Source organism: Physella acuta, unplaced genomic scaffold (assembly GCF_028476545.2).
Source record: "Physella acuta isolate Inbredline_101_S28 unplaced genomic scaffold, ASM2847654v3 ptg002370l, whole genome shotgun sequence".
In the NCBI taxonomy this organism is placed as follows: Eukaryota; Metazoa; Mollusca; class Gastropoda; family Physidae; genus Physella; species Physella acuta.
Genome location: NW_026733861.1, coordinates 15,715 through 41,089, shown reverse-complemented (window position 1 = coordinate 41,089; position 25,375 = coordinate 15,715). Strand labels below are relative to the sequence as shown.

Here is a 25,375-nt window from a genome sequence, read left to right as displayed (position 1 = left end):
TACCAAGTGTTACTATCCCCTAACATTTTCTATTTCGGTATCACACAACTTTTATATCAGTCTGTGAAGCCTTTGTTTCCCTTTATATTTTCGTAACTTTGACTTCAGTTTAAAATGAGCTTTTAAATTAATTTTTCTACCCCCTTTTAACGACGCTTTAAGGTCGGCGCCCTGGGCGGCCGCCCTCCCCTAGCTACGCCACTGATCCAAAATTAGCTGCATACATTTGTTTTTTATAAATGATTTTATTTCCGAAAAACGAAAATTGGGATCACCGATTTTTATAATTAAAGTTGGCTACGGATTTACACGTTTTATTTTATATAATGTAGTCAAAGTAAAGTTGTTTTTTAACTATTATATTTGATTATGGTAGCTTAACATATTGTTCAGGCTTTATTCCACCCCCTTTCCCCACCAACTTTATTCATCAAACTTTTACGAACGTTCAAATACATCTTCCTCTAAAAGGGAAATACTATTTATGACATCATACATTGGAAGCTACCTTGAGAATATACATTAAAAAAAACAGTAACGAAATAATTCATTAAACAAATTACACGTTTTAAAATAGTATTCTTTCCTTTATTTGCTTAATTAACTGAAAATGTTAATAATAATATTTTTTTTTCTTTCAAAATTCCACTCATTCTGTTCATAATCAACGTCAGCTGTATTTAATTTGTTACAATATTTGTAAAAAATGTACACATGATTTTACGAACTTGGATCGCCCATAAATAATGCCACACTCCTGGGGGGGGGGGGGGGGGGGAGAGGTTGGACATTTGTGATCCTATGTGAGCAGGTAGTGGGGGGGGGGGGGGAGCTCAGAGTGTGTAACTGTAACGACACGCTGTTGTTTAATTTTTTTTTTCAAATGTCGTAAAATGAATTTTAGTCATTCTTTTGCGTTTTATAAAAGACACATTTCGTAAATTGCAATTAAAAATTGATCAACATACCCAATGCTTATAGAGCTCCGTACACATTTTTAGAATGAAATCGATGTTTAAACATAAAATTATAATTCTGAAATGTGATTAATAGGTTGAGGTATGACGTCATTTATAGCGGGAAAGAGGGGGGGGGTCTGTTTGTTTACGTTTGACAATAGGGAAAGGGGTGGGTGGGGGGGGGGGTTAGGAAAAAAAATCTTTTTTTAAAGCCTGACATTGTTTATGGACGACTCTTTATTCACCATTAATACTCAACTTTCCATATTTTTAAACATTTACTGGTTAGTTTGCAATAGCATTGAAAACCAAACCATTTCGTTTTGTTCATTATAATTATTTTTTGGAACATGTATACATAGATCTATATTTAGAAAAAAAAATAATTAAAAAAAAAACTGAACTGGTCAAACAAAACAAGTGTGATGGCTGGCTACTAACAGGAAACGTTGAAAACTAGCAGACGTGAACTCTGAAACTATCGTCAGCTTGACACCACTGTCCGGCTTTCAAAGTCCTGGACTGGACACTCGACTGGCCAACAGAGACAAAATTTTATCTCCTTCATTCTGAAATTTATAAAAAAAATAATATTAACAATATTAATCAATAATAATCAAAGGCAATATCTTTCTTTTTCTGTTATGAGCTTTTTTTTTTTTTTTTTTTTTTTTTTTTTCCTAGCCTGAAGTTGTAGTGTTATTATCTCGTGACGATATTGTAGTCACGTGATGGCTATTTTTAGAATTAAAAAAAAGGCATTCTTTGTATTGTGAGAATACGATTTGGAAATAATACTCAGTGTAGAAGCGTATTAATTTTACAAACGTATTTCTATTTCTTAAAAGTAAAAAAAATATTTTTATACGGCTGGTATTGAGACGAGGCCATTTCTTTAATGCCGTTTTTTAAAATACATACTTCAAAGTTTAATTTTTGAAGGCTATAGCATTCGATTCGACCACTAAAGGGAGGATGTGGTTGAGTAGTAGAGCGCTAACCGGAAAGTCTCGAGTTCGGATCTCGGGTCCCTGAGTCAGAGGCGTAGCGACCCTTCCCGGCGCCCGGGGACAAACTTTTCGATTTGCACCCCCCCTCAAACTTTCGATTTGCACCCCCCCCCCCCCTCGAGATTTCGATTTGCACCCCCCCTCAAACTTTCGATTTGCACCACCCCCTCAAACTTTCGATTTGCACCCCCCTCAACCTTTCAATTTATTTTTCCAACCCACTTTGGCGCCCCCTAAGGTCGGCGCCCGGGGACATATGTCCCCCCCCCCCTCGCTATGCTACTGCCCTGAGTCCACCCAGCCCTGATGGGTACCTGACTCAAGTTAGGAAAAAGCGACCGGGCATTGTGCTGACCACATTATTTCATCCATGAAATACGAGAATTTTAATTCACTTTTTCGATGCACCGTAAGGTTTTAAAAGTTACTTTCTGAGTGCTTTTAAATTACTTTAAGGAACACCATTACCTACAATTATTTTATCCGTGTAATTAGGCTATATTAGATCACCAGATGAATAAAAGAAATATTAATGGACAAAAGAAGAAAATATTTCCTGCGCATTTAGTTAAAAAACGAAGCACCTATTCATTGTGTCTACTTATTCATTACAACTGTTCTCCTGAAGCTTACTCCACCAGAGGTAAGCATAATTTCCAGTGTTCAGATTTACAAAAGTAATATTTCTTTGTGTCAACTTCTTTTATTACACTAATTAAATTATCTGCAATTTTAAAAAATAAGTATTGCCTGGTTTCACTTTACTAGGGTTTTTATAAAAATGATTTATTTTTGCGAAAAATTAATTTCAATCTTTATGAGTGAAATATCGGTTGTATTTAATTAAGCATACTTTACTTGACAAGTTTTTTATTTTTGAAATATTTTGAATCTACATATTTGCTTGAAAATCAAGACCCCGAAAGTAAGCAAATGACATTTACACCAACACAAATAATATACCCTTATTTTTATAATACAGACAACGCAAAGATTGCCAATTGTTTAAAACCGTGTCTGTTCTTGAATCACCGAACAATATTTTTTTTTGTGTTTGAAGATCAAGATTCTAAGATTTTTTTGCCGTTACATCTCATTCTCTTACTACCTTACCAATTTCAAACTTTAAAAAAAGTAGTCTCCCTTTGAATTTTTTTTTTGTACGCGTAGTCTCCCATGAAAAAACCTGATCCACAAAAATACATAACTGGGTAAGGGACGTAACAATTTTACGTCACCGCCCCCCCCCCCCACCTCTAGGAGGCCCATTTTCTAGAGATAGAATAACACAGCCGCCATCACTAGTATTATCTGGCCATAATAACTTAATAGTTGCCAGAGAAACTCTACCAGAAGTGAAGCTCCTGCTCGAATTAACTCTGTTGCGTGAGCTGCCCTCGATATGTTTGACAAGCCCCCCCCCCCCTCGTTCAATGGGATAAATTTAACAGATTCCATTCCTATAACATAGGGTCGTATTTAACAATATAAACGCCCTCGACGCGTGTTCAAGAAACGAATACGACATTAACATGGACAAATACGAGATCGACATGGACAAATACGAGACAAAAATCTGGCACGCTCAGAACCACCAGCCTGGCAATTACTGCGCGGATGTGACGTCACGGTGGAGAAGTGAATTAAAGCCGCGACGCAGGACGGGAAGAGGACACTGGGGATATCTTAAGGGGATCTTGGGGGAGGGGAGGAGAGGTAGGGGGGGAAGGGGGTGGGTGGGGTTTGATATTGTTATGTTATATTTTTATGTAGACACAACCCCGACCCATAAGGCACGATTTAGACATCTACACTGTTACATAACTATGCGAAGGCGCGGCCTAAGCGGTAGAGCGCTAGAATCCTAACACGAAAAGTCTTGAGTTCAAATCCGGGTCCTAATCAGAAGAACTTCTCTGAGTCTATCCAGTACTAATGGGTACCTAACTCATATTAGCGAAAGTAAAGGCGGCTGGGCAAAGTGCTGACCACACCTTCCCTTCAAGAAACATGTGAACTCTACTTCTTCTGCCTAATGGATCGATAGGTTTAAAGGATACCATCATACATGCTTGATTGACCATCATACAAGTTTGACTGACTATCACACAGGTTTGACTGACCATTATACAAGTTTGACTGACCATCATACAAGTTTGAATGACCTCCTTAAAAGTCTGACTGACCATCATACACGTTTGCCTGACCAACATACAAGTTTGACTGACCATCAAACCTTTTCATTATTGCGGTATCTAACAGCTTTAATACAACTTGAAACATACTTTACAACTCAAATTTCGAATAAGTGTTAAACATAGAACAAACTGTGATAGATAGAAAAATGACTAAAAAAATTATCATGTTGAAATGACCAGGTGTGTAATTAGCTAAGACCACTATGTTGAAGTAACAAAGAATGTGATTCGCTAAGATTACGAGTAAAATGAGATACGTGTATGTCGTGTTGCTAGATGGAAAATTCTTCAAACAAGCGCCACCTGACAATAGAACCACCACTCTATCAAGAGGTTTAAGACCGGGATATTACTTTGCTTCAAAGGGGTATCTTAATCTGCACATTTTATCGGGTTATTGTTTTGTTTTATAATTCGAACATTTATTTTGATTTTAAAACTATATTGAAGGCAGATTAATTTTTTTTCTCTACATTTTATATTGATTTTAATCCGTTTTTTTGTTGTTACACTTTACATGTGTGTTTTGTTAAATTTGTTGTGCATACCCTTTGAAGCTGGTAGACCAGTCACGACTGATGAAGCCTGTATGATATTTTTAAAGCAAAAATCGCTGTCTTTGATAACAAAGGTGCATTGTGTCGGAAAATGGGCGGGGGCGGAATAATCATTTAGTTAATTAAAATTCTAAATAAGTATTGAAAAAAACAGCATTGATGAATTGTAAAATTCTAAATTCTAAATATTAAATAATATATAATTATCTTGGATTTTAATTATATTATCTATGTAAATCTTCCAGTCATGCATGACTAAAAAAGATTATATAAGTGCTATATCAGCGAAGTTTATGAAATTATTTATCACTTCGATTATTTTTTTAAATATCAATACTAATTAGAAGTTTTGAAATTTCAGGAAGGATTTAATAGAATAAAACTTTCTGTAACTGAAAATATATTAAAATTCAAGAAAAAAATTTATTAGTTCCAAATTCCAAAGCTTCTTAACTGTGTCATCGCAACATTTCTCATTCATCAATTCTTTTCTCATTCTTTTCAATAATAACTATTATAATAACGTTTTTATTTTGTACTATGTCTTTAATATTTACCCGTCACGAGATCGGGTCTCTCACCTTGCAGTAACTAAGGGTGTCATTCCCCCCTCCAATAATTTAGTATTTTCGATTTGGTGTCACCTCGCTCCCTCCACTATTTTGTTTGAATTTTTAATCTTTTCCCATTCATACTCAAGACACATAGGGCAGATGAAGTATAGTTCATATGTTTTAATGACCTCGGGATAGTGTGGTCAGCACTATACCCAGCCGCCTATACTTTCCCTAACATGAGCCAGGTACACATCAGGGCTGAGTGGACTCAGTGACGTTCTTCAGTCATGATTCCGAACCAATATACGAACTGGGAGTCTAGCAGTCAAACGCTCTATAAATCGACCACGCCGTCCTCACTTTGTTATCTTAACTGGATAAAAAATTTTTTTTGACAATAAATGTTACGAATTTTTTGTCGCACCATCCCCCCCCCCCCCCGTCCTCCCCGTACTTGGCTTCTGACGCCATTGCAATAATGTAACCTTAACCAAACTAAGTAAGTAAGTAACCACCTTAACCACCGCCATCAAACCATATAAATACTTTAAACCGGAGTATATAATAACAATATTACATTAACACCGTAATGTAGTTCGAGCCTTAATCGGCTCTCTGTAATAGCTTAACACTAAAGCCCATAGACAAAACTAAACAAACTCAACATGCCATACAATAGCGTTGAGGACTTCGGCCTGTGTTGTTTACATACACAGTTTGAAAATTCATCTCAGCGATATACAAAATCAGTGTTTACATTGTTTAACAAACTTTGTTTCTCTACAATCCAATCGAATAGAAAATCTTTAATTTTATTGTGTACTTAGAGTTATCGGTCTTGGGACATTTTTTTTCTGCTGGTACCTGTACAGGCGTATCAGATTCCCCACCCCCTCCCCCTCCCCCGCGCGTGGGAAGGTTATCACGTGGGTCGTTTCTTGATGGTATCACAAAGTCAGGTGTTGACACGGGACATGGGTCAGGACCCGGGGAGTCAACAGTGCTTGATTGTGTTGGCAGGACCCAGAGAGTCAACAGTGCTTGATTGTGTTGGTAGGACATGGGTCAGGACCCGGGGAGTCAACAGTGCTTGATTGTGTTGGCAGGACCCAGAGAGTCAACAGTGCTTGATTGTGTTGGCAGGACCCAGAGAGTCAACAGTGCTTGATTGTGTTGGCAGGACCCAGAGAGTCAACAGTGCTTGATTGTTTTGGCAGAACAAATCGCAGCTGTAGTTCTTGGGTGGGTGCACTTGATACAACCCTCCCTACCCCAATTATACCCCGACCCCCTTATATTCAACCCCCCCTCCTTCTCCCCCACTCGCTAAATCACTGTGAGGTAGATCGTCATGTTTCTAGAAAAGGTCAACACTGTGAAATGAGGTTTAGGGTCAAGAGGATACCCATAACGAAGCCACGTTTTTTAAAGCTATTTTTACGCCCCCCCCCCCCCCCAATGAAGTCACACTTAAACATACCAACCCACCAACCAGTCTTAATTGATTAAAAAAATAGCAACGATTCCTTTCTTCAACATTTACTAAGCTTGGTCTACAGTAAGTATATTGATCGATTTTCAATTACAATTTATAAAAATAATCAAAGTGGCAGAGGACGGGAATTTATAAAATCAACTGTGGTGCCCTAACGACCTCCCCCCCCCCCCACAAAGGGTAAGGGGACAACAATAATGATGTTGATAAAACTAGTATTAAAAAAACGCGAAATTAAGTCTAAAATGTCGTTTTAAACACTTTTAATTATTACAATTAAAAAGTGTTTCCTTACACTTGTTACCCCCCCTCCCTTTCCCACGTCAGAACAGTGCGCATACCGTTAATTGCTTGTCTCATAAACTCTACTCTACCTACCTTAAAGGAGAATCAGGTCCAAAATAGTGCTTTACTTTTACTTAACTGATTAGACCCTTAGTTTACTGGTTACCGTTTGATTTGTGTTTCCCAGTGCAAGACAATTTAATATGCTTTAGACTTCTCAGTGTTTTGAGTAGATAAAGGGCAGATAAATCTATTTAAAGACGATATACCTCTGTATAGTGCGTTAGGTTTATAAAACATGAGCTTATTATAAGGGAAATGGTGGCATTTAATAAATTGTGCGTAGCTTAGACACATGTGTGCAGTTTGTGATAACCATGTGCGTAGGGAAATTGAATTGTGTATAAAACGTATGAAATTGTGCGTAATAAAGTGTAGCACTATAAGTCAGGTTTCTAGTATTGCTGCTAAATGGAAATGAGCGTAAAGTGAATGGTATTGTGCGTAAGGAGCATGGTATTGTGCGAAAGGTGTATAATATTGTGCGAAAGGTGTATAATATTGTGCGAAAGGTGTATAATATTGCGCGAAAGGTGTATAATATTGTGCGAAAGGTGTATAATATTGTGCGAAAGGTGTATAATATTGTGCGTAAGGTGTATGGTATTGTGCGTAAAGTGTATAGTATTGTGCGTAAGGTGCATGGTATTGTGCGTAAAGTGTATAGTATTATGCGTAAGGTGCATGGTATTGTGCGTAAGGTGTACTGTGTAGTAAGGAAAGTGTAGTAGCGACCGAGATGTGGGAAACTCTCTCGGGGTTTGCCACACTGAGGCCTGCCTGGCTAATGGAAGTGAACCTTCTGAGCCGGTTTCCGTATAAGGAAGGAAGGAAGTAAGGAAAGTGTATGTCATTGTGAGCAAGGTGTATTGTATTGTGTGTATGTTATTGTGCGTAAGTAGCATGGTATTGAGCGTAAAGAAGGTGTATAGTATTGTGCGTAAGGTGCATGGTATTGTGCGTAAAGAAGGTGTATAGTATTGTGCGTAAGGTGCATGGTATTGTGCGTAAAGAAGGTGTATAGTATTGTGCGTAAGGAGCATGGTATTGTGCGTAAAGAAGGTGTATAGTATTGTGCGTAAGGTGCATGGTATTGTGCGTAAGGAGCATGGTATTGTGCGTGTGGTAGGTGTATAGTATTGTGCGTAAGGTGTATAGTATTGTGCGTAAAGAAGGTGTATAGTATTGTGCGTAAGGTGCATGGTATTGTGCGTAAGGAGCATGGTATTGTGCGTGTGGTAGGTGTATAGTAGTGTGCGTAAGGTGTATAGTATTGTGCGTAAGGTGCATGGTATTGTGCGTAAGGAGCATGGCATTGTGCGTTGCGTGATTGATTTTATCATGACATCGACCCGTAAAACATAACCAAACAGTAAACGATTACACTTTCACCATAGCACATATACCCTCAGCAACAAACCCCCACCCACACACAAAAAAAAAGGTAAAATGCGAACCGTTCACTAACCAAATGTACACACACGCACTATTCACACTAGCCCACTGTTGATAGTAAACTTGTCACGAAATAGTAACTAGATTACCGTTTTTTTTCTCGATTATCTCCCATTGTTTTTTTGTCTGCAGTTGTTTCCCTTATTTCTATTTTTAACATAGAGACCACATGATTTACTGCGCCAGATAAGCCGAGCTGTAGTAGGGGCCAGCTACGCTGAATATGATGACGACATTTTTATTTGTAAAATCGTTAATGCCGAAACGTGCTTTGGTTTAGTTTAGTTTATTTATTTATGTTTAGTAAATATGAAATGTGCGACTGTAGAAAAAACAAAACAGCTTCAATTGAATAACTTTTTTGTTATTACCATTTAGTGATTGTATTTTTTAAATTTTTTGAGTGAGCGGTACATAATGTAGGAAACTACGTGTGTCTTTCTGGGGGTGTGATGAGTGTTTGTGTGTGTGTGTGTGTGTGTGTGTGTGTGTAGGAGCGGGGGCCGGATCAGAAATGAGTTAAGGGTGCCATCTTAAGCTGATACACTTAATTATATACACATTTTCCCTATTTGTGCCCAAGACACATGGGGCAGATGATGTAGAGTTAATCTGAATAAGTGTACTCGGCATATGAAGGGATAGTGTTGGTCAGCACCATGCCCAGCCGCCTTTGTTACCCTAAAGTAAATCAGGTACTCATTAGAGCTGGGTGGACTCAGGGACTTCCTACAGACTTCAGCCCGGGAGCCAAACTCGAGACCTTCGAGTTATCAGTTTAGCGCTCTACCACTAGGCCACGAAGACCCCCCCTACCTTTATACCCTTCCCCAATATCTTTTCAGTGACAAAACCGTGGCTTAAAAGTTATTTTAGAACTAGAATTTTGTATTGTTACTAATTCTTCTTTGTTCTTTAATAGGACCGTGTCGAAATTTATTTATTTATTTATTTTTTTTTTGCTGGCCTTACTAATTATTCCTAAAATTAATCAGAGCAAGCGCTATTCATGTTTATAACCCAAGTTTTACCTCTAGCCTTAACCCTAAAAGTAACCCTAACAATAATCACTTCCATTACCTTCATGAGACAAAAGAAAAACAAATCGCAGTTTGAATTCGTAGAAGTCACTGAGATCACCCAGCTTTGATTAGTACCTGACTTAACTCAGAGAAATTAAAGGAGGCTGGGCTTATCCTTTCATATGTCGAGGTCACAGAAACAGGTGAACTCTACTTCACTTGCCCCACGAACTGTCAAGTTTAAAAGTGTCCATTACTGGACTTTAACTGTCATAGGGACTACATAGATTAATCGGGGAACAGATTTTGCTGTAGTTTCACGCAGTGTATGTTTTTTTTATATAAACTATACAGCATGGAATAAATGAATGTCTGGAGTTCATAAACCGTGTGTCTGTTGGCGTGTTAGGCAGTAGGTAGCAGACGATGATCCGTGGTCAAGGATAAAGTGGGGGTAGTGTGGGGATGGTGTGGGGATAGTGTGGGGGTAGTGTGGGGATGGTGTGGGGATGGTGTGGGGATGGTGTGGGGATGGTGTAGGGATGGTGTGGGTATAATGTAGGGATGGTGTGTGGATAGTGTGGGGATGGTGTGGGGATATTGTGGGGATGGTGTGGGTATAGTGTGGGTATAGTGTGGGTATAGTGTGGAGATGGTGTGGATATAGTGTGGGGATGGTGTGGGGATGGTGTGGGGATAGTGTGGGTATAGTGTGGGGATGGTGTGGGGATTGTGTGGGAATAGTGTGGTCAGCAGTTGACTTTTGAGCGCTTTGTAGATCTAAGCCAAAGTTCGGGACTAAGGAAAAATAAGTGAGAAGCGTCATACAATATCAAGGATGGTAGGGTGGAGGGGGGGGGGGGCTAGAAATGGTAGAGGGTTTGAGTGTATTTGGGGGAGGGGGTGGGAAGTTTAACATTGGTCATATAAGATTTGTGTTGGAGAAAATATATTGATCGTGGGGCAAGCGTGTTGTGACATTCAAATGTCATGTAGCAAGCGTGTTGTGACATTCAAATGTCATGTAGCAAGCATGTAGTGTCATTCAAATGTCATGTAGCAAGCGTGTTGTGACATTCAAATGTCATGTAGCAAGCGTGTTGTGACATTCAAATGTCATGTAGCAAGCGTGTTGTGACATTCAAATGTCATGTAGCAAGCGTGTTGTGACATTCAAATGTCATGTAGCAAGCGTGTTGTGACATTCAAATGTCATGTAGCAAGCGTGTTGTGACATTCAAATGTCATGCAACACACGTGTTGTGGCATTCACATTTCATGGAAATGTCAACAATTCTATTATGATAATGACATTTCATACATTCTGGTTTCGGACATTGAAATGTTATACAGCAAGCATGATGGAACATAACAAGGAACATGCTACAAGCATGATATTACTGTGTCAAATATAACATATGAAAAGGTATAGGATATATATATAGCAGGGGTCGGCAACCTTTTGAGGCGGAAGAGCCAAAAGTTACAATTTTCAAAATTTCCCTGGTTTTAAAGAGCCACTAACGTTTTTTTAATTTCAAATATTTTATTTTTTTATTAAGATTATTAGTAATTGTTCAAGGAGCTGGAGAGCCGCATCTTGATATCAAAAGAGCTGCATGCGGCTCGCGAGCCGCAGGTTGCCGACCCCTGATATATAGGAATCACCATTTCATTTGAAACAACCAGTTTTATTTGCACGTTTGAAAATAAATAAATAATTCAATATGGGATATTTAGAGTTAATGATGTAACGAGTATAAATGTTAATTAAAAGCTCTTATTTTGTAACAAATCTAAAATGTCTCATTGTTTTTAAAGAATTCTTAAGTTTCTTAAAAAAAATAAAATTGTAGAAGTTTGAAATGTAATTATAACTTTAGAAACCATGTAAGAAAAATATATTGAATGCAAATGATATACTATGTAAGCAGATGCAAAGTGTATGAGAAAATAGCAAAAATACGAGTGCAAAGACAAAATATAAATATAAAAACGAGTTATTCCCCTCGGTTTATAAAAAAATAGCATTAGCAATCCCGAACAGATTTAAGGAGCATTCGATCCAACACATTTTTTTAAACACCACATCTATGTTGAGGGAAAGATAATATAAAAAAAAATTAATATATTCTGAGTGTTACAAATGAAGGGATATTTATTTGCGCATGCGTGGCTGTTCTGTGTTGCGGTTAGGATGGCTTGACTCTATTTATTTCTGACCGTCTGCCATTTTGAATTTTGAAAATGCGCTGTTTTATTGGAGTGTTATAGTTACAGACAATATAAATGGGATCATTTCGTATGCAAGTATTTTACTCGCATAGCGGAAGAGTTTTGAATTTTTTTTTTAGCGTCGGACGTAAGTTGTGAAGGTTATGATTTTTTTGGGTTTTAAAATTTTTTTTCACTGTTTCGAACTTGGGGCAGACGACTTTTCTGTGACCTCGGCACTATGCCTTTACTTTCCATAACCTGTTCGACAGATCAAGGCCGGGATCTGAACTCGAGACTTTCAGTTTGGCAATCGTGTGCTCTAGGGGAGTGCGGGTGGGGCGGCCGCCCAGGGCGCCAATCCTAAGGGGGCGCTATAAGGGGTAGAAAAATTAATTTTATATTTTAAGCTGAAGTATTGAATTATACACAGTCAAAGTTACGAATACAAACGATTTACACTAAATTACACACTGATTTAACAATTTTGTGACACTGACATAGAAAATGTTAAGGGATAGTAACTGATAGTAACTAGGGGGGGGGGCTCTTTTTCACAATCAGAAATAACTATGTATAGAAATGGGACGGAGGGGGCGCAAAATTGTTAGTCCACCGGGATCGCCGGAATAGGTCGCGACGGCTCTGATAACAAACAGTTCAAGACAGCGGCACATTTTAACTATCTGAAACTAAGTTGGCGAGTACTATAGATTGGATTATTGCACCACACATAAATCAAATGCGTGTGCATTTTATAAATCGCAACACTGCTGTTTTAATCTAGTGATAGTTTCTATACTTAGAGGTATCTAAGTTTAACAGCTGGTTAAATTGAACTTTTGAATTTCAGACTTAAGTTTTGAAAATTGTGGTTATTTCTGTAAAACATATCAATCAATTAGCTTTATATTTATGAAGTCTTGAAGTTTAAATGTTATCTTGCTAAAAATTATTATATACTTTTTTTTTTTACTATGCGTTAAAAACGAAAAACGGTTTTAGAAGTTTAACTTTCGAATTTAAAAAAGTCTTATTTTTTAGTTGTATTTTTTTTTTGCGTGTAATACACGTAAAGAAAGTTGGTGGATATTTTTAAAGTTTCAACGTTCATTTTTTTTCTTCATGTTTTATTATATACTTTTATGCGTTAAAAGTAAATGCGGCTTTAAAAACATAACGTTCAAATTTAGAAATAGTTTTAATTTAAAAAAAAGTGTGGTAAAGAAGGCAATGGTATGAAGGTAATTGAAAAAACCGAATTTCGAAGCTACTCTTGTGATGTTTGCTGATCCCCTGAAGCTCTTAAACTTTTCAGCTTAAAGCGTCGGCGAACTGCTTAGGCGACATTTCCGTTAGAGGGGTTTCATGTCTTGGAGTGGTCAACTAGGGTTTTATCACGCGCCAAGAAGATTCTTGGACAAATTTTCGCTAGACTCGGGTTAAGTGGATTATAATCGGGGGGTAAGGTGTGTGTGTGTGTGGGGGGGGGGGGGGGGGGGGGGTCGTAGCTAAATATAGATCAGGCTGCGTCATAGTATGTTGACTTATTTTTAGAAGAGTGGTTTTAACTTAAGACGAAAAAAAAAAAACTTTCGTTGGGTTCTTTAAGTTAGAATATGTCTAGTAAAGTGGTGGGGTGGGTAGTGGTTACAGAAGGATAGGGTGGCTGAGGGAAGGGGGGGAGGTCACGGTACCCTAAAGCATTTTAACAGAAGACCAAGTAAAGCTTTAACATCAGTGACTAATATGGCATATAAAATGCTAACATTTAAAAGTACCCCCCCCCCACACACAGACACACAAGTTAGAAAATCGTCATGGTGTACCGCCCCCCTCCCTTCTCCAAATATCTCTTTCCGGGGAGGTCATTCTGTCAGTAGGAAAAAGTTCTGTAATTTTAGTCAGTAAAAGTTTAGAAAGTTTTTTTTCTAGGGAGAAGGGGGACAATCATTGCTGTCCTACTAATTACTGCCCATTGATTTTTACTGAATACATTCTTTAAGATACATCGGACAAACACACAGCGCTTGTGATCAAACACCAGTTGATAGACCACCTGTGATCAAAGACCCTTTGCTGAGAAAACACATGTGGTCAAACCCCCTATGGTCAAACCCCCTATGATCAAACCACCTATGGTCAAAGCACCGCTATGGTCAAAGGCCCGCTGTGGTCAAACCCCCTATGGTCAAAGCCCCTATGGTCAAAGCTCCGCTGTGGTCAAACCCCCTATGGTCAAACCCCCTATGGTCAAAGCACCTGTGGTCAAAGGTCCGCGCACCGAGCCGACCCGCGGCGTATCAGTTGTTTTATTTTTTACTTTTCAGTAATTCATAATTTGTGAATTCGACAGTACCAATGCTGCCACTGAAAGTATTTGCTTTAAAACACTACCCCCCCCCTTTCCCCCAACCCCAACCCCTACCCTATACCCCCCTCCCCGTGAAAGCAGCCTCCTCTTAGTTACCTCCTCTAAGTTTAAAATCGTTTCAAACTAAATTATCTGCCCCTAATAGCCGTCACTAAACCCGGTTTGTAAACATTTAGAGTGAACCATCGCTCACCAGACCATGTGGGGGGGGGGGGGGGTGGTGGTAGTGATAGAGAGGAAGAGAGGGGACTGCAAGGCGCGTTTTGCAGCTTGTTTTCTAACGTCTCCCAGAAGAGAATTATATATATAGATAAACGGTAGGGTGGGCATACTGGGATATTGGTTTGTGTTGCGCGGTGCAGCCGACAGGCTGTTTCCGAACTGGAAACTGGGTCGTCTAGTATAGACAGAACTAGCGTATAACTAGACACATTACGAAAACAACAGCGCCCTTACTCCTATATTCAATGCTCGCGAATGCTGTGCCATCCTTTTGCGTCTGTCCCCATTCGTCTGCTGTTGTAACTGCTGCAAAAACTCCAGGAATCTGGAAGTGTTGTCTAACTCTTGGTTTCTGTACAAGACATTGTAAATATATATATATATATATATATATATATATATATATATATATATATATATATATATATATATATATATATATATATATATATATATATATATATATATATATATATATATATATATATATATAAGTATATCTATAAAAGGTAGCAATATTATGTATAGTATATATATATATGTGTGTGTGTGTGTATAGGCCCCTACTCAATAGGATATTTCTTGCTGAAACAACAGATTTGTAAAGTAAATGGACAGGAAGTGTCGTTATGATACGTGCCTTGATTATACCGAGGGAAGTCACGCGTAAAAACTCGGTCAGTTATTCTGGCCGTCCAAAGTCTGAGACATGCTCTCGGCCAGTTTTATTCTGGCCGTCCAAAGCCTGAGACGATGCTCTGTAATCGAGCGTGAATGGTCTGGCGCTAACGCTGATCACGCTTGACTGAATGTGTGGGCGGTTCAAAGATTTCAATCGGCCTAAACCGAGTTTTATGGAGCAGGTAACGAAGTTGTGGGAATCTCAAGATTGCTGTAACCCTGATCTGTTTCTGATTACATAACACCACATCAGTCCCTTAAACCAGGGGTCTCCAAACTACGGCCCGCGGGCCGGATGCGGCCCGCGGTCCTCTCATTCGGCCCGCGGAGATCATTTTGTCCACGGAAAAAACCGTTTATTTGTGATGGCTGAGCAACTTTGCCAAGAAAAATCAAAGATATGCCTGGAAGAAACTGGCCCCCGAACTGAAATTTGATAGTTAATGCACCCTCGGACTGAAAAGTTTGGAGACCCCTGCCTTAAACCATCAGTATGTTCTTTAGGTTTCAAAGGTGGGGGGGGGGGATTTAATGATTACTATGAGAATTGTTTTTTTCTGGTAACATAAACCCACATCAGTCCCATAAACCACCGATTTGTTATTTGGGTTTCAAAGATTGGGGAATCTAATGAGTACTATAACACTTGTTTTTTTCTGATTAAATAACACCACGTCAGTCCCATGGTCTACCAGTGTCTTATTTATTAAAATTTGTGACTTGAAATAACTACTAACTTTTAAAACAATATATATGAAAATATAAAGGTATTTTCTTATAATTCAAGTTAAGAATTACCAATGTCTTATTTATTAAAATGTTTCACTTATAACAACCACTAACTTATAAAACAATATATATGAAAAGAAAAAATGTATTTCTAATAATTCAAGTTGAGAAAGAAACGTAGAGAATAATAATAGTACGTTCTACTTATGTAGACTGCTATAACTGGTATTTTTAAACTCCAAATCTGTATTTTTATAAGTTTAATTACGCGCCCCACCCCCTTAAAAATTGTAGTATAGTCTAACCTAGTGGCACAGCGCGGTGACAAAATTGCGCGACGTTTTCGAGTATTGCGCGGATTTGTATGTGAAACATGAACTTACCTGGCGGAGAGGAAACTTTTCAAGACTGCTGCATCTAATTGTGAGGACTCGGGTAAAGAGGGCTGAACATTTGTTGACTGGGGGATGGCTCTTTTTGCGGAAACGCCTCGACATCTTGGGGCGAAAACATATTTCCTACAGGAAAAGAATTTTTTTTTTTTTTGAAACTTGTGTCAAAAACATATTTTCTAAAGGAAAACAAAAATATTTTTTTTATCAAACTTGTGTCAAAAACATATTTTCTAAAGGAAAACAAAAATTTTTTTTTATCAAACTTGTGTCAAAAACATATTTTCAAACAGGAAGACACATACATTTCACAAACTTGTGTCAAAAAACTTTTCCCAATAGGGAAACAAAAAAATTATTTACTAAACTTGTATTGAAAACATTTCGTACAGGAAAACAAAGAATAATTATTAACAAAAGAAATGAAAATAATATTTTCCTACAGGAACTCAAGAAATTATTTACCAGAATGGTATAAAAACCAAATTTCCTACAGAAAAACAAAATTATATATACAAAACTTGTACACAAAACATATTTCCTACAAGATAGTACATAAATTATTTAGTAAAACTTGTTTCTCATTTGAGCAATTTCATTTTTTAAATTGATTTTTTATTTGTTTAGCGATTTTGCAACATTTCGTTGAAAGTAAAACACACTCTATTAACTACACTTCTTATAAGTTGCAAAAAGTATACATTTTGCTTAAGAAAATGTTAATACATTTTTAGATTAAATTGTGTTTACAAAAATATTGTAAATGATTTAACGAATTATCTTTAAACTCGTCTAAAATTTAGAATAGTTTCTTTAAGAATACAACTGTATAAATACATTTATTTATTCTTTAAGTTTGGTAATTGAATGCAATTGTAAAAAAAATTGAAAATGAAACTTTTAGTGGAAAAAAATGTAACAAACTATTTTTTTTTGTGAATTTGGAAGAAAAATGATGTTTTAATAAGGCTATTATGTATCAATCTTTTGTCTTTTTAAAATTTCACACCAGAAATTTACTTCTTCAAAAATAGAATCGTTATAAATCGATTTATAGCAAAAAAAAACCCACTTCCCACAAGTTTTTATATTTTTAAATTAACACACAAAGCAACAACAACTATTTTTAACAAATAATATACTAGCTAAAAAAAGATTCCAAACTAAACTGAAAACCCAACTATTTCTTGACACCTTTAACTGTCATCGCATTTTCTTGATATATATATATATATATATATATATATATATATATATATATATATATATATATATATATATATATATATATATATATATATGTATTTATATGTATGTATATATAAAATATACATAAAAGAGACATAAAGATAAACCCAAGGAGAAGAACATTTACAATGGACGTGTGTACCTAACCAAAGATGAATGAGCCAATGAGTTGTCTTTCTATTAAGGATGGAATAGGCTTTTTTTTTATTTTAAAGTTAAAAAAATAAATGTTCACTTTAATTTTTTTTGTATATCAATGAAAACTATATACTGAAATAATTTAAAAAATTGAAAATAAAACATTTTTTTTCTCTAAAAAAAAAAATCAACACAACGAGGTTATTCCCCTTTATGTAGCCATTCTTGCTCAGTGGAGGTTAAAAAATGTGGTTTATAAATCGAGACGCAGCGAGAGAAAAAAATGTGTATTCAGATCGAGACGAATTCTGCTAACATCACAAAGTGGGATATAGATGATCACGTTAGACGGGTTCACCAGCTTAGATAATCCCACAGCAAGGGGCAAGTAACACGTGGAACTCTGGGTATTGCAGGGGATTCTCTCCCTTGGGTCAATCGGTTAAAACGTGTTGCGTGGGAGTGGAGTGAGATATAGTATATATATATATATATATATATATATATATATATATATATATATATATATATATATATATATATATATATATACACATATGTATATGTATATGAATAAATAAATAAATAAATATATATATATATATATATATATATATATATATATATATATATATATATATATATATATATATATATACGTTTGAATGTTATGCCCTTATAAACGTGTATAGCCTATATAAGTAAATAAATGTGTATATATATATATATATATATATATATATATATATATATATATATACAGAGAGAGAGAGAGAGAGAGAGAGAGAGAGAGAGAGAGAGAGAGAGAGAGAGAGAAAGAGAGAGGGGTACTTTTCTATTATGGTATGTAAACATGTCTTGGTATCAAGGCTATATATATACTGTTGATTTATTTTGTCAAAAACGATACAAAAAATAAATAGGCAATTGTCTTTGACATAATTTGTTTTTTGAATACATTTTTCTCCCTCATTCCCCACTGTTCTTGTGAATAAAGTAACTACAACTGAAGGGGTAAAAATGGGTAGACATAAAAAAAAAGTGACCAACATTTACCGAGTTATCTCAACATGACGCGGCTGTCTGATAACTAGACCATGATGTTTTGAATATAACCACATGACCCCGCAACCACCCCCTCACCGACATCCACCTATTCTTTTAAACGTACCCTCACTAACTCGTCAACGTGACCCCCGGGCTTCTTAAAACTCCGACCTCGTGACTCTCCCGTCCCCGGGACTAGAATTGAATATTGACGTCTCCGTCTAGACGCCCGAGCCCGCGTGGGTCGGGATCCTATAGACGGTGGCGCCACCTCCAAAATAGAGTCTTATTTAGCTACTGACTCCAGACACAATATGCCCCAATGACAAGATCGTAATCTCCCGCAGAAAGAAACTGCCGTTTCCTATACATAACAATTGCCGAAACAATATACAGTTAACTGACAGGGCTTGATCTATGCGATTCTATATTCGGCTTTATCTAGTATACAAATATACGGTTTCGTGTTATAGAAAGCGAATGAGTCACGGTTGATAATTTATTCAAGATTTCCGAATTTAGAATAAGTTTTTCTTCTTCTTTTCGTTCTTGAGGGATTCCTCCAACACAATAAAGTATACGTGTCAGCTGGTTATGCGCCATACAGAACTTTGACTCCGATTTCAGCCTGCTTTTCTTTTTGGATTTTCTTCCGTAGCCTTTGTCCAACCAAGAACAAACTACATGACAGCAGTTGTTTGCTTTTGGAGTTGTCTCTCCTAGATGAGTGGCTTTTACGGGGATTCGAACTCGGGACTTTTCCGGTGAGCTTAACCAACACGACAACGCCGACCCCCCCCCCCCCCCCCTAATATATTGTTGAAACAGATAATAAGAAAATATAATCAAGGTATCGCCGAAAAAGGTATTTCAATCGAATTGTCGATCCTTTTAAAGCAAGTAAAGACAGTACAGAAATATAATATTAATGTTGTGCTACGATACTTTGATACTAGAATAAAAATTCTGTAGTACATACTAATTGACGTAAAATTATGAAAAGTTTTCAATATTACTTTCAACACTAAAAGCTTTCTTGCAGCTTTTCATTCAATAGTATGTTTAGTTTTTATTCAAAAGTACTATCAATCCTAGCATTTTACTTTCAACTTAAATTTTAGCTAGTAGAACTTTTAGCACTACATTAATATTTTCTTTATACATTACTTTCAATAATAACATTTTACAACATTACTTTCAACACAAGCTACTAACTTCAACACTACTTTGAATACGAACAGTCAGTGGCGTAGCGAGGTCGGGTGTCACCCGGTGCGGCACTTAATGGTGTCACCCCCCAGAGGCGTAGAGACCCTTCCCGGGGACAAACTTTCAAACTTTCGATTTCCACCCCCCCCCCCCCCTCCTCAAATTTTCGATTTGCACCCCCCCCCTTAAACTTTCGATTTGCACCACTCCCCTTCAAGTTTTTCTCTATATATTTTGCTATTTTTTGGCTTGGTGTCACCCCCCTAAATGGTGTCACCTGGTGCGGTCCGCACCCCCCGCCCCCCCCCCCCTCGCTACGCCTCTGCGAACAGTTTATTTTTGGTACCCTATTGCACGATAATTTGAGTACCTTTTCAGTTGGTAGAAGAAATGTCAAATATAAGTATAGTATCCAGTTCTATCCAGATTTTTAGTTTTCTCTCAACTGAGCGATTTCCGGTATTAAGAAGTGATACCCAGTCCATTTCCAATTTCTCATAATCCGATAACTTGAATATACGATAATTATATATCATATTTTAAATTCTCATAAAACAGCGAATTCTAAGAGCATTGTATCTGTATGTTTTTCTCAAAAAAATAAAAATTAAAATTAAAATTAAAATTGTGGTGTGTGTGTGTGTGTATGGGGGGGGGGGGTGTTGACGATGTATGACGGTGGAGGAAGGTATCGGGGGTAAAAATCGTCAAAAAAAGCTTGACATCATTTATGGATGACCGTTTAAGTAGAAATTTTAATATAGAGCAGGGGTCGGCAACCTTTTGAGACGGAAGAGCCAAAATTTACAATTTACACAAATTCCAAGTCTTTAAAGAGCCGCCAACATTTTTATTTCAATATTAGATATATATATATATATATATATATATATATATATATATATATATATATATATATATATATATATATATATATATATATATATATATATATATATATATATATATATATATATATATATATATATATATATATATATATATATATATATATATATATTAAGCAATGTATGTGTGTTTGTGTGTCTGCTTTTCTTTTACGCATTATTATACCAATTCATCCGACCGCCATGAAACTTTGGGAAGTTGTTGCGAATTCTCCTGGGGAGGTTTCTGCGAAAACAGTTTTTCAAATTCGCAGGAGTGGCGCCCAGGCACGACGCGGTTTGTTTTTCCTCTATATACGGTATATAAAAAATAGAAGTCGATTGCGGATTCACACCCTTCATCCGATCATCATGAAACTTAAAGGAGTTGATTAAAACACTACAGTAGAGGTTGGTGCAAAAAAATCATATTTTAAAATTTTTCTCTACATACTTATAGGTGTCGCCCGGGTGGTGAATTTTTGTCCATACACGTTTTGGCGCCCTGAGTTCCAGAGCAGCTACATTAGTACTTGGCACCCGTAAATCGGGCGTTCTACATAACGGGTAAGGGGTACTACTATATTTAGCGGCAAAACTACAACAGGCACAACCGCCGGCGCCTCGTAATTTGCGCGACAAAAAGTGTCCCTTGCTCACCTGCGAGCACCATGGCGCCTACGTTTTTTTTAATTAAAAAAAGCGCTATACACTATAGACACGATGGGCAATAATACGTTCATTTTAAACAGCGCAATAAAGAAAAAAGAAAACAAGGAAGTACATTGAAATAGGGAGTATCTAAATATTCTAATAGAATATAGTGTTTATTGTTTATATTTATTATATCGTTCATTACCGAGTGTTGCAGACTAATACTTTTATGAGTGTTAAAAATAAAATAAAATAATTTTTAATATTTGTGCATGGAGCAGAAGAGCCGCAACTTGACATCAAAAGAGCCGCATGCGGCTCGCGAGCCGCAGGTTGCCGACCCCTGATATAGAGTCTAAGCCACCTTAATTTATAAGAAAATGTGACTTCATTACTTTTAGCTTGTCATTTGATCAATATATTTAAGTTTTACATTAAAACGTGTAATTGTCTCCAGTGCTATAAGCTTATTCTGTAATAATTAACAGAATACAGTAAATAACAGAATACAGTAAAACCTTTATGAACATGCACTGGTATGAAAGCATCACATTACGTGAGAAAAAAAAATCTATTGAATATTTTTTTTTAAATAAAGAATGGGCACAACGATTATATGTATAAAAAAAGAAATGGGAATTCATATTGATCTAAAAATAGAGATATTAAACAAAAATATTTGATTTCAGCGAGGGAACCACATGTGTTGGAACTAAGAATTAAGGGAGATAATAAAAACTACCAGCACGCAAATACAATCAGAAATCCAACATAGCATGGAGAAAAAAATGCCGTTAATTCCATATTTGATGCGAAACTAATAACGGGAGGTTTAATAAATGTTCACGGTTTTCTATTTTTTTTGCAATAAATTTTGGGTATTATACCCTATTTATAGCGTCATTTTATTATCATTTAAAGCTGCGAATACACAGATTTACCTCCCATGACAATAATACACATTCTCAAGGGGGGCTATCAATACAAAGGCAAATCTGTATACATGATTACATAAGATTACAAACATGTTCTGTAGAGAGTGGATTCCTCCTCCTTCACATCAGGGCTTAGACCAACTCTAGCGCCCCCCCCCCCATGTTAATCAACCCCAACCCATCAGGCTTAGACCAACTCTAGCGCCCCCCCCCCCCCCTATATTACTCAACCCCAACCCAACAAGCTTAGACCAACTGATAATATAATACAGTTTCAATTTCTTTTGCAATAAATGACATGTAATTAAATGTGACATTTAATTAAACAATGAGAGGACAGGCATAATGAGTTAACACCCACATTCCCACATGTGAAGACCAGTTTTAAAATACAAAGTTATAACGATTTCTATTGCCCATCAAACATCTATCAATACAAAATAGAATTTAAAAAAAAGAAAAATAAAAACATTGCCGCACCAGAAAGCGAAATTTTTGACAACTTCCGATTCTCATCAAAGATGACAGCTTTTCGTGTTGGTTAATTAGAAACTTGTATTCCATGACGTCACACGTTGCCCGATTTTCACTTAGGCCCCGACAAGGTTCGTTTTTTTTTGTTAGCGATTCAATAAAAATGTTATCTGTTATGCCTCGTCAGTTCAAATATAGATTGTGATTTGTATCGTCCTAGTTGATCTGTAAGGACCTTGACACACACAGACATTGTCTATTTGGATGTTCCTTGCATAAACTGGCTCAGAGATGCCCACCTTCATATTATTTATATATATATATATATATATATATATATATATATATATATATATATATATATATATATATATATATGTAACCGAGTCTATCTGCTTGTAGTGCCAAATGTTAACGAGTGTATTTACTCATTCTACACAACATCGACCACAATATAGATACTCGAAGATGCAGGTTTACCATTGATCCTTTTATTACATGAATCAAAAAGACATGCTTCACAATAATATAATGAATCAACTGACCCCACTGTCCTCACTAGTCTTCACATAACCGAATGCCCATGTCTATCGTCCCTATTAACACAATACGTCTACACCGTTCAGTAACCAACTTGATACTGCCACTCTCCTCAACACGTCTCTACAGTTCGGCTTTCCCTTCTCAACTGTCGCCTTCCTATCTTATCTCTCCTCGTATTCGTAATCGTATTCGGTTCTATCATAGTTATGTTCAATCCGAATATCTCGCCTTCCGATTACTACGCAGTTGTCTCATCAGTCCGATTAATAGAACACCTGCACTGTTACATCAGCCAAGTCGTGTCAAAGTTGACAGCGCTTGTCGTATCCTTCCCAAAATACGCCGTGGCTTTATGATCGTTATCAGTTGCATCAGACTGTAATACGTTGTTAACCATAGTATGGTAACTACCCTAGTTACATCCACCCCCGCCTTTTTTTGTGTGTTTTCAACCACAAACAACGCTTGGCAGGTGCACTCCTTCAAAGTCAAAAGCACCGCCGTAAAAAAAAAATTATTGTTCCACTCACTGTCAATGTCGTCACATTCGTAAAAGATTGACAGTTATCACTATTTCACATGTCAAATGTGTCTTCATCATATTCCTCAGACACAAAGCAGTTCTAGAATTCACATCCACCTTTTATCGTTTGGTGCCTTCACCAGTTCACTTTTATAACTTTTTGAACAGTCTGTTCTCATACCAGCGCGACCATGAAAGAATTGATGGTTGCTGACGAAAAATTTCGTATTCTTTCTGTTTCTCACACTTCTCCGCGGACCACTTATCTGATGGTCTACTGTCTCTCTGCTTCTGGGAGGAACGGGATCCTCTTTGTTGCCGTTATCCTCCACTTGTGTATCGCTGTTGTGCTGTTGATGGTGACATGGTTCCGGGATGGGTATGAGAATTTCCGTTGTGGTTTCCGGTTCCCTAATTGTCTTAGGTTTCCTTGTGTGTAACTGCTCTTCTTGACTATGACAATATTTCTTTAATTGAGCAATATTCGCCCACCGATCCGGTTTGGTGTGATTGATGGGTCTTATCTTAAAGGGGCCACCTGCTACTTTAGGCATCTCCACGACTTGCCATATCTCCTGTCCCCAGAGGTCGTGGATTTTGTTTCTGCCTAACGGGTGGCTACGCAGTAATACCCTGTCGTTCAGTTTGAGTGGCGGGTCCTTTGTCTGTACCGGCGGTTCCCTTCGCCGTGCTTCATGTTCTAGTCTTTCCTGTACCACCCTGTACATTTCCCTAATTCGTCTCATATGTTCATTCACATATTCTAGTGCGGTGTATGAGCCAGTCATACTCTCCTTTTTTCCTAGGAACAAGTCAAGAGGGAGTCGAGCCTCCCGTCCGAACAGTAACATGTGTGGCGAAAAGCCGGTTGTGGCATGGGGGGTGCAGTTGTATAGATATACCAACTCTGGGAGAAAATCAGGCCAACGTTTTTTCTGTTCAGGTTCTAGAGTACGCAGCAAATCATGCATGCTGCGGTTGAACCGCTCGCACTGTCCGTTTCCTTTCGGATTAAATGTGGTTGTTCTAGATTTGTTGATCCCGTAGTGGCTGCACAGTCGGTTAATTACTTCTGACTCGAAGGCCCTTCCTTGGTCAGAGTGTAATTGTCTTGGTATGCCATATTTGATGAACCAATGTTCTATTAAGACCTTTGCCACTGTTTTGGCAGTCTGATCTCGTGTGGGCACCGCAACAGTCCATTTGGTGAATACATCAGTCATTACCAACACATGTTCCGTCCCATCCGATGATTGCTCCAACGACGTAAAGTCCATAGCCACAATCTCTAGTGGTTTTGTCGCCAGTAAGTGTCCTGATGGCTGTCTCATTTTAACAACTGGCATTTTCGCATGCTGACACCTCACACAAGCCTCACAATGGCGTTTGACCTCCATCTCCATATTGGGCCAGTAACACCGCCGTCGTAAAATTTTGTGCGTCCTGTCCTGACCCTGGTGTCCTGCCCTGTCATGTGCCAACTTTAGCACTTCTTCTCGTAATTGTC

The 25,375-nt window shown here is 37.3% G+C and overlaps 1 protein-coding gene across 1 annotated transcript in view; it reads right to left on the bottom strand.

The window, feature by feature from the left end:
• Positions 1–1,154: 1,154 nt before the first annotated feature.
• Positions 1,155–25,375, bottom strand: part of LOC131933118 (abdominal ganglion neuropeptide L11-like) — a gene marked incomplete at its 5' end in the record, with an annotated part of 32,598 nt that continues 8,377 nt past the window's right edge. Inside the window, 3 exons of the mRNA XM_059289929.1 lie at positions 1,155–1,528; positions 14,643–14,760; positions 16,202–16,336. Coding sequence (XP_059145912.1) covers positions 1,469–1,528; positions 14,643–14,760; positions 16,202–16,336 — 313 coding nt within the window. The remainder of the gene's footprint in view (positions 1,529–14,642; positions 14,761–16,201; positions 16,337–25,375) is intronic.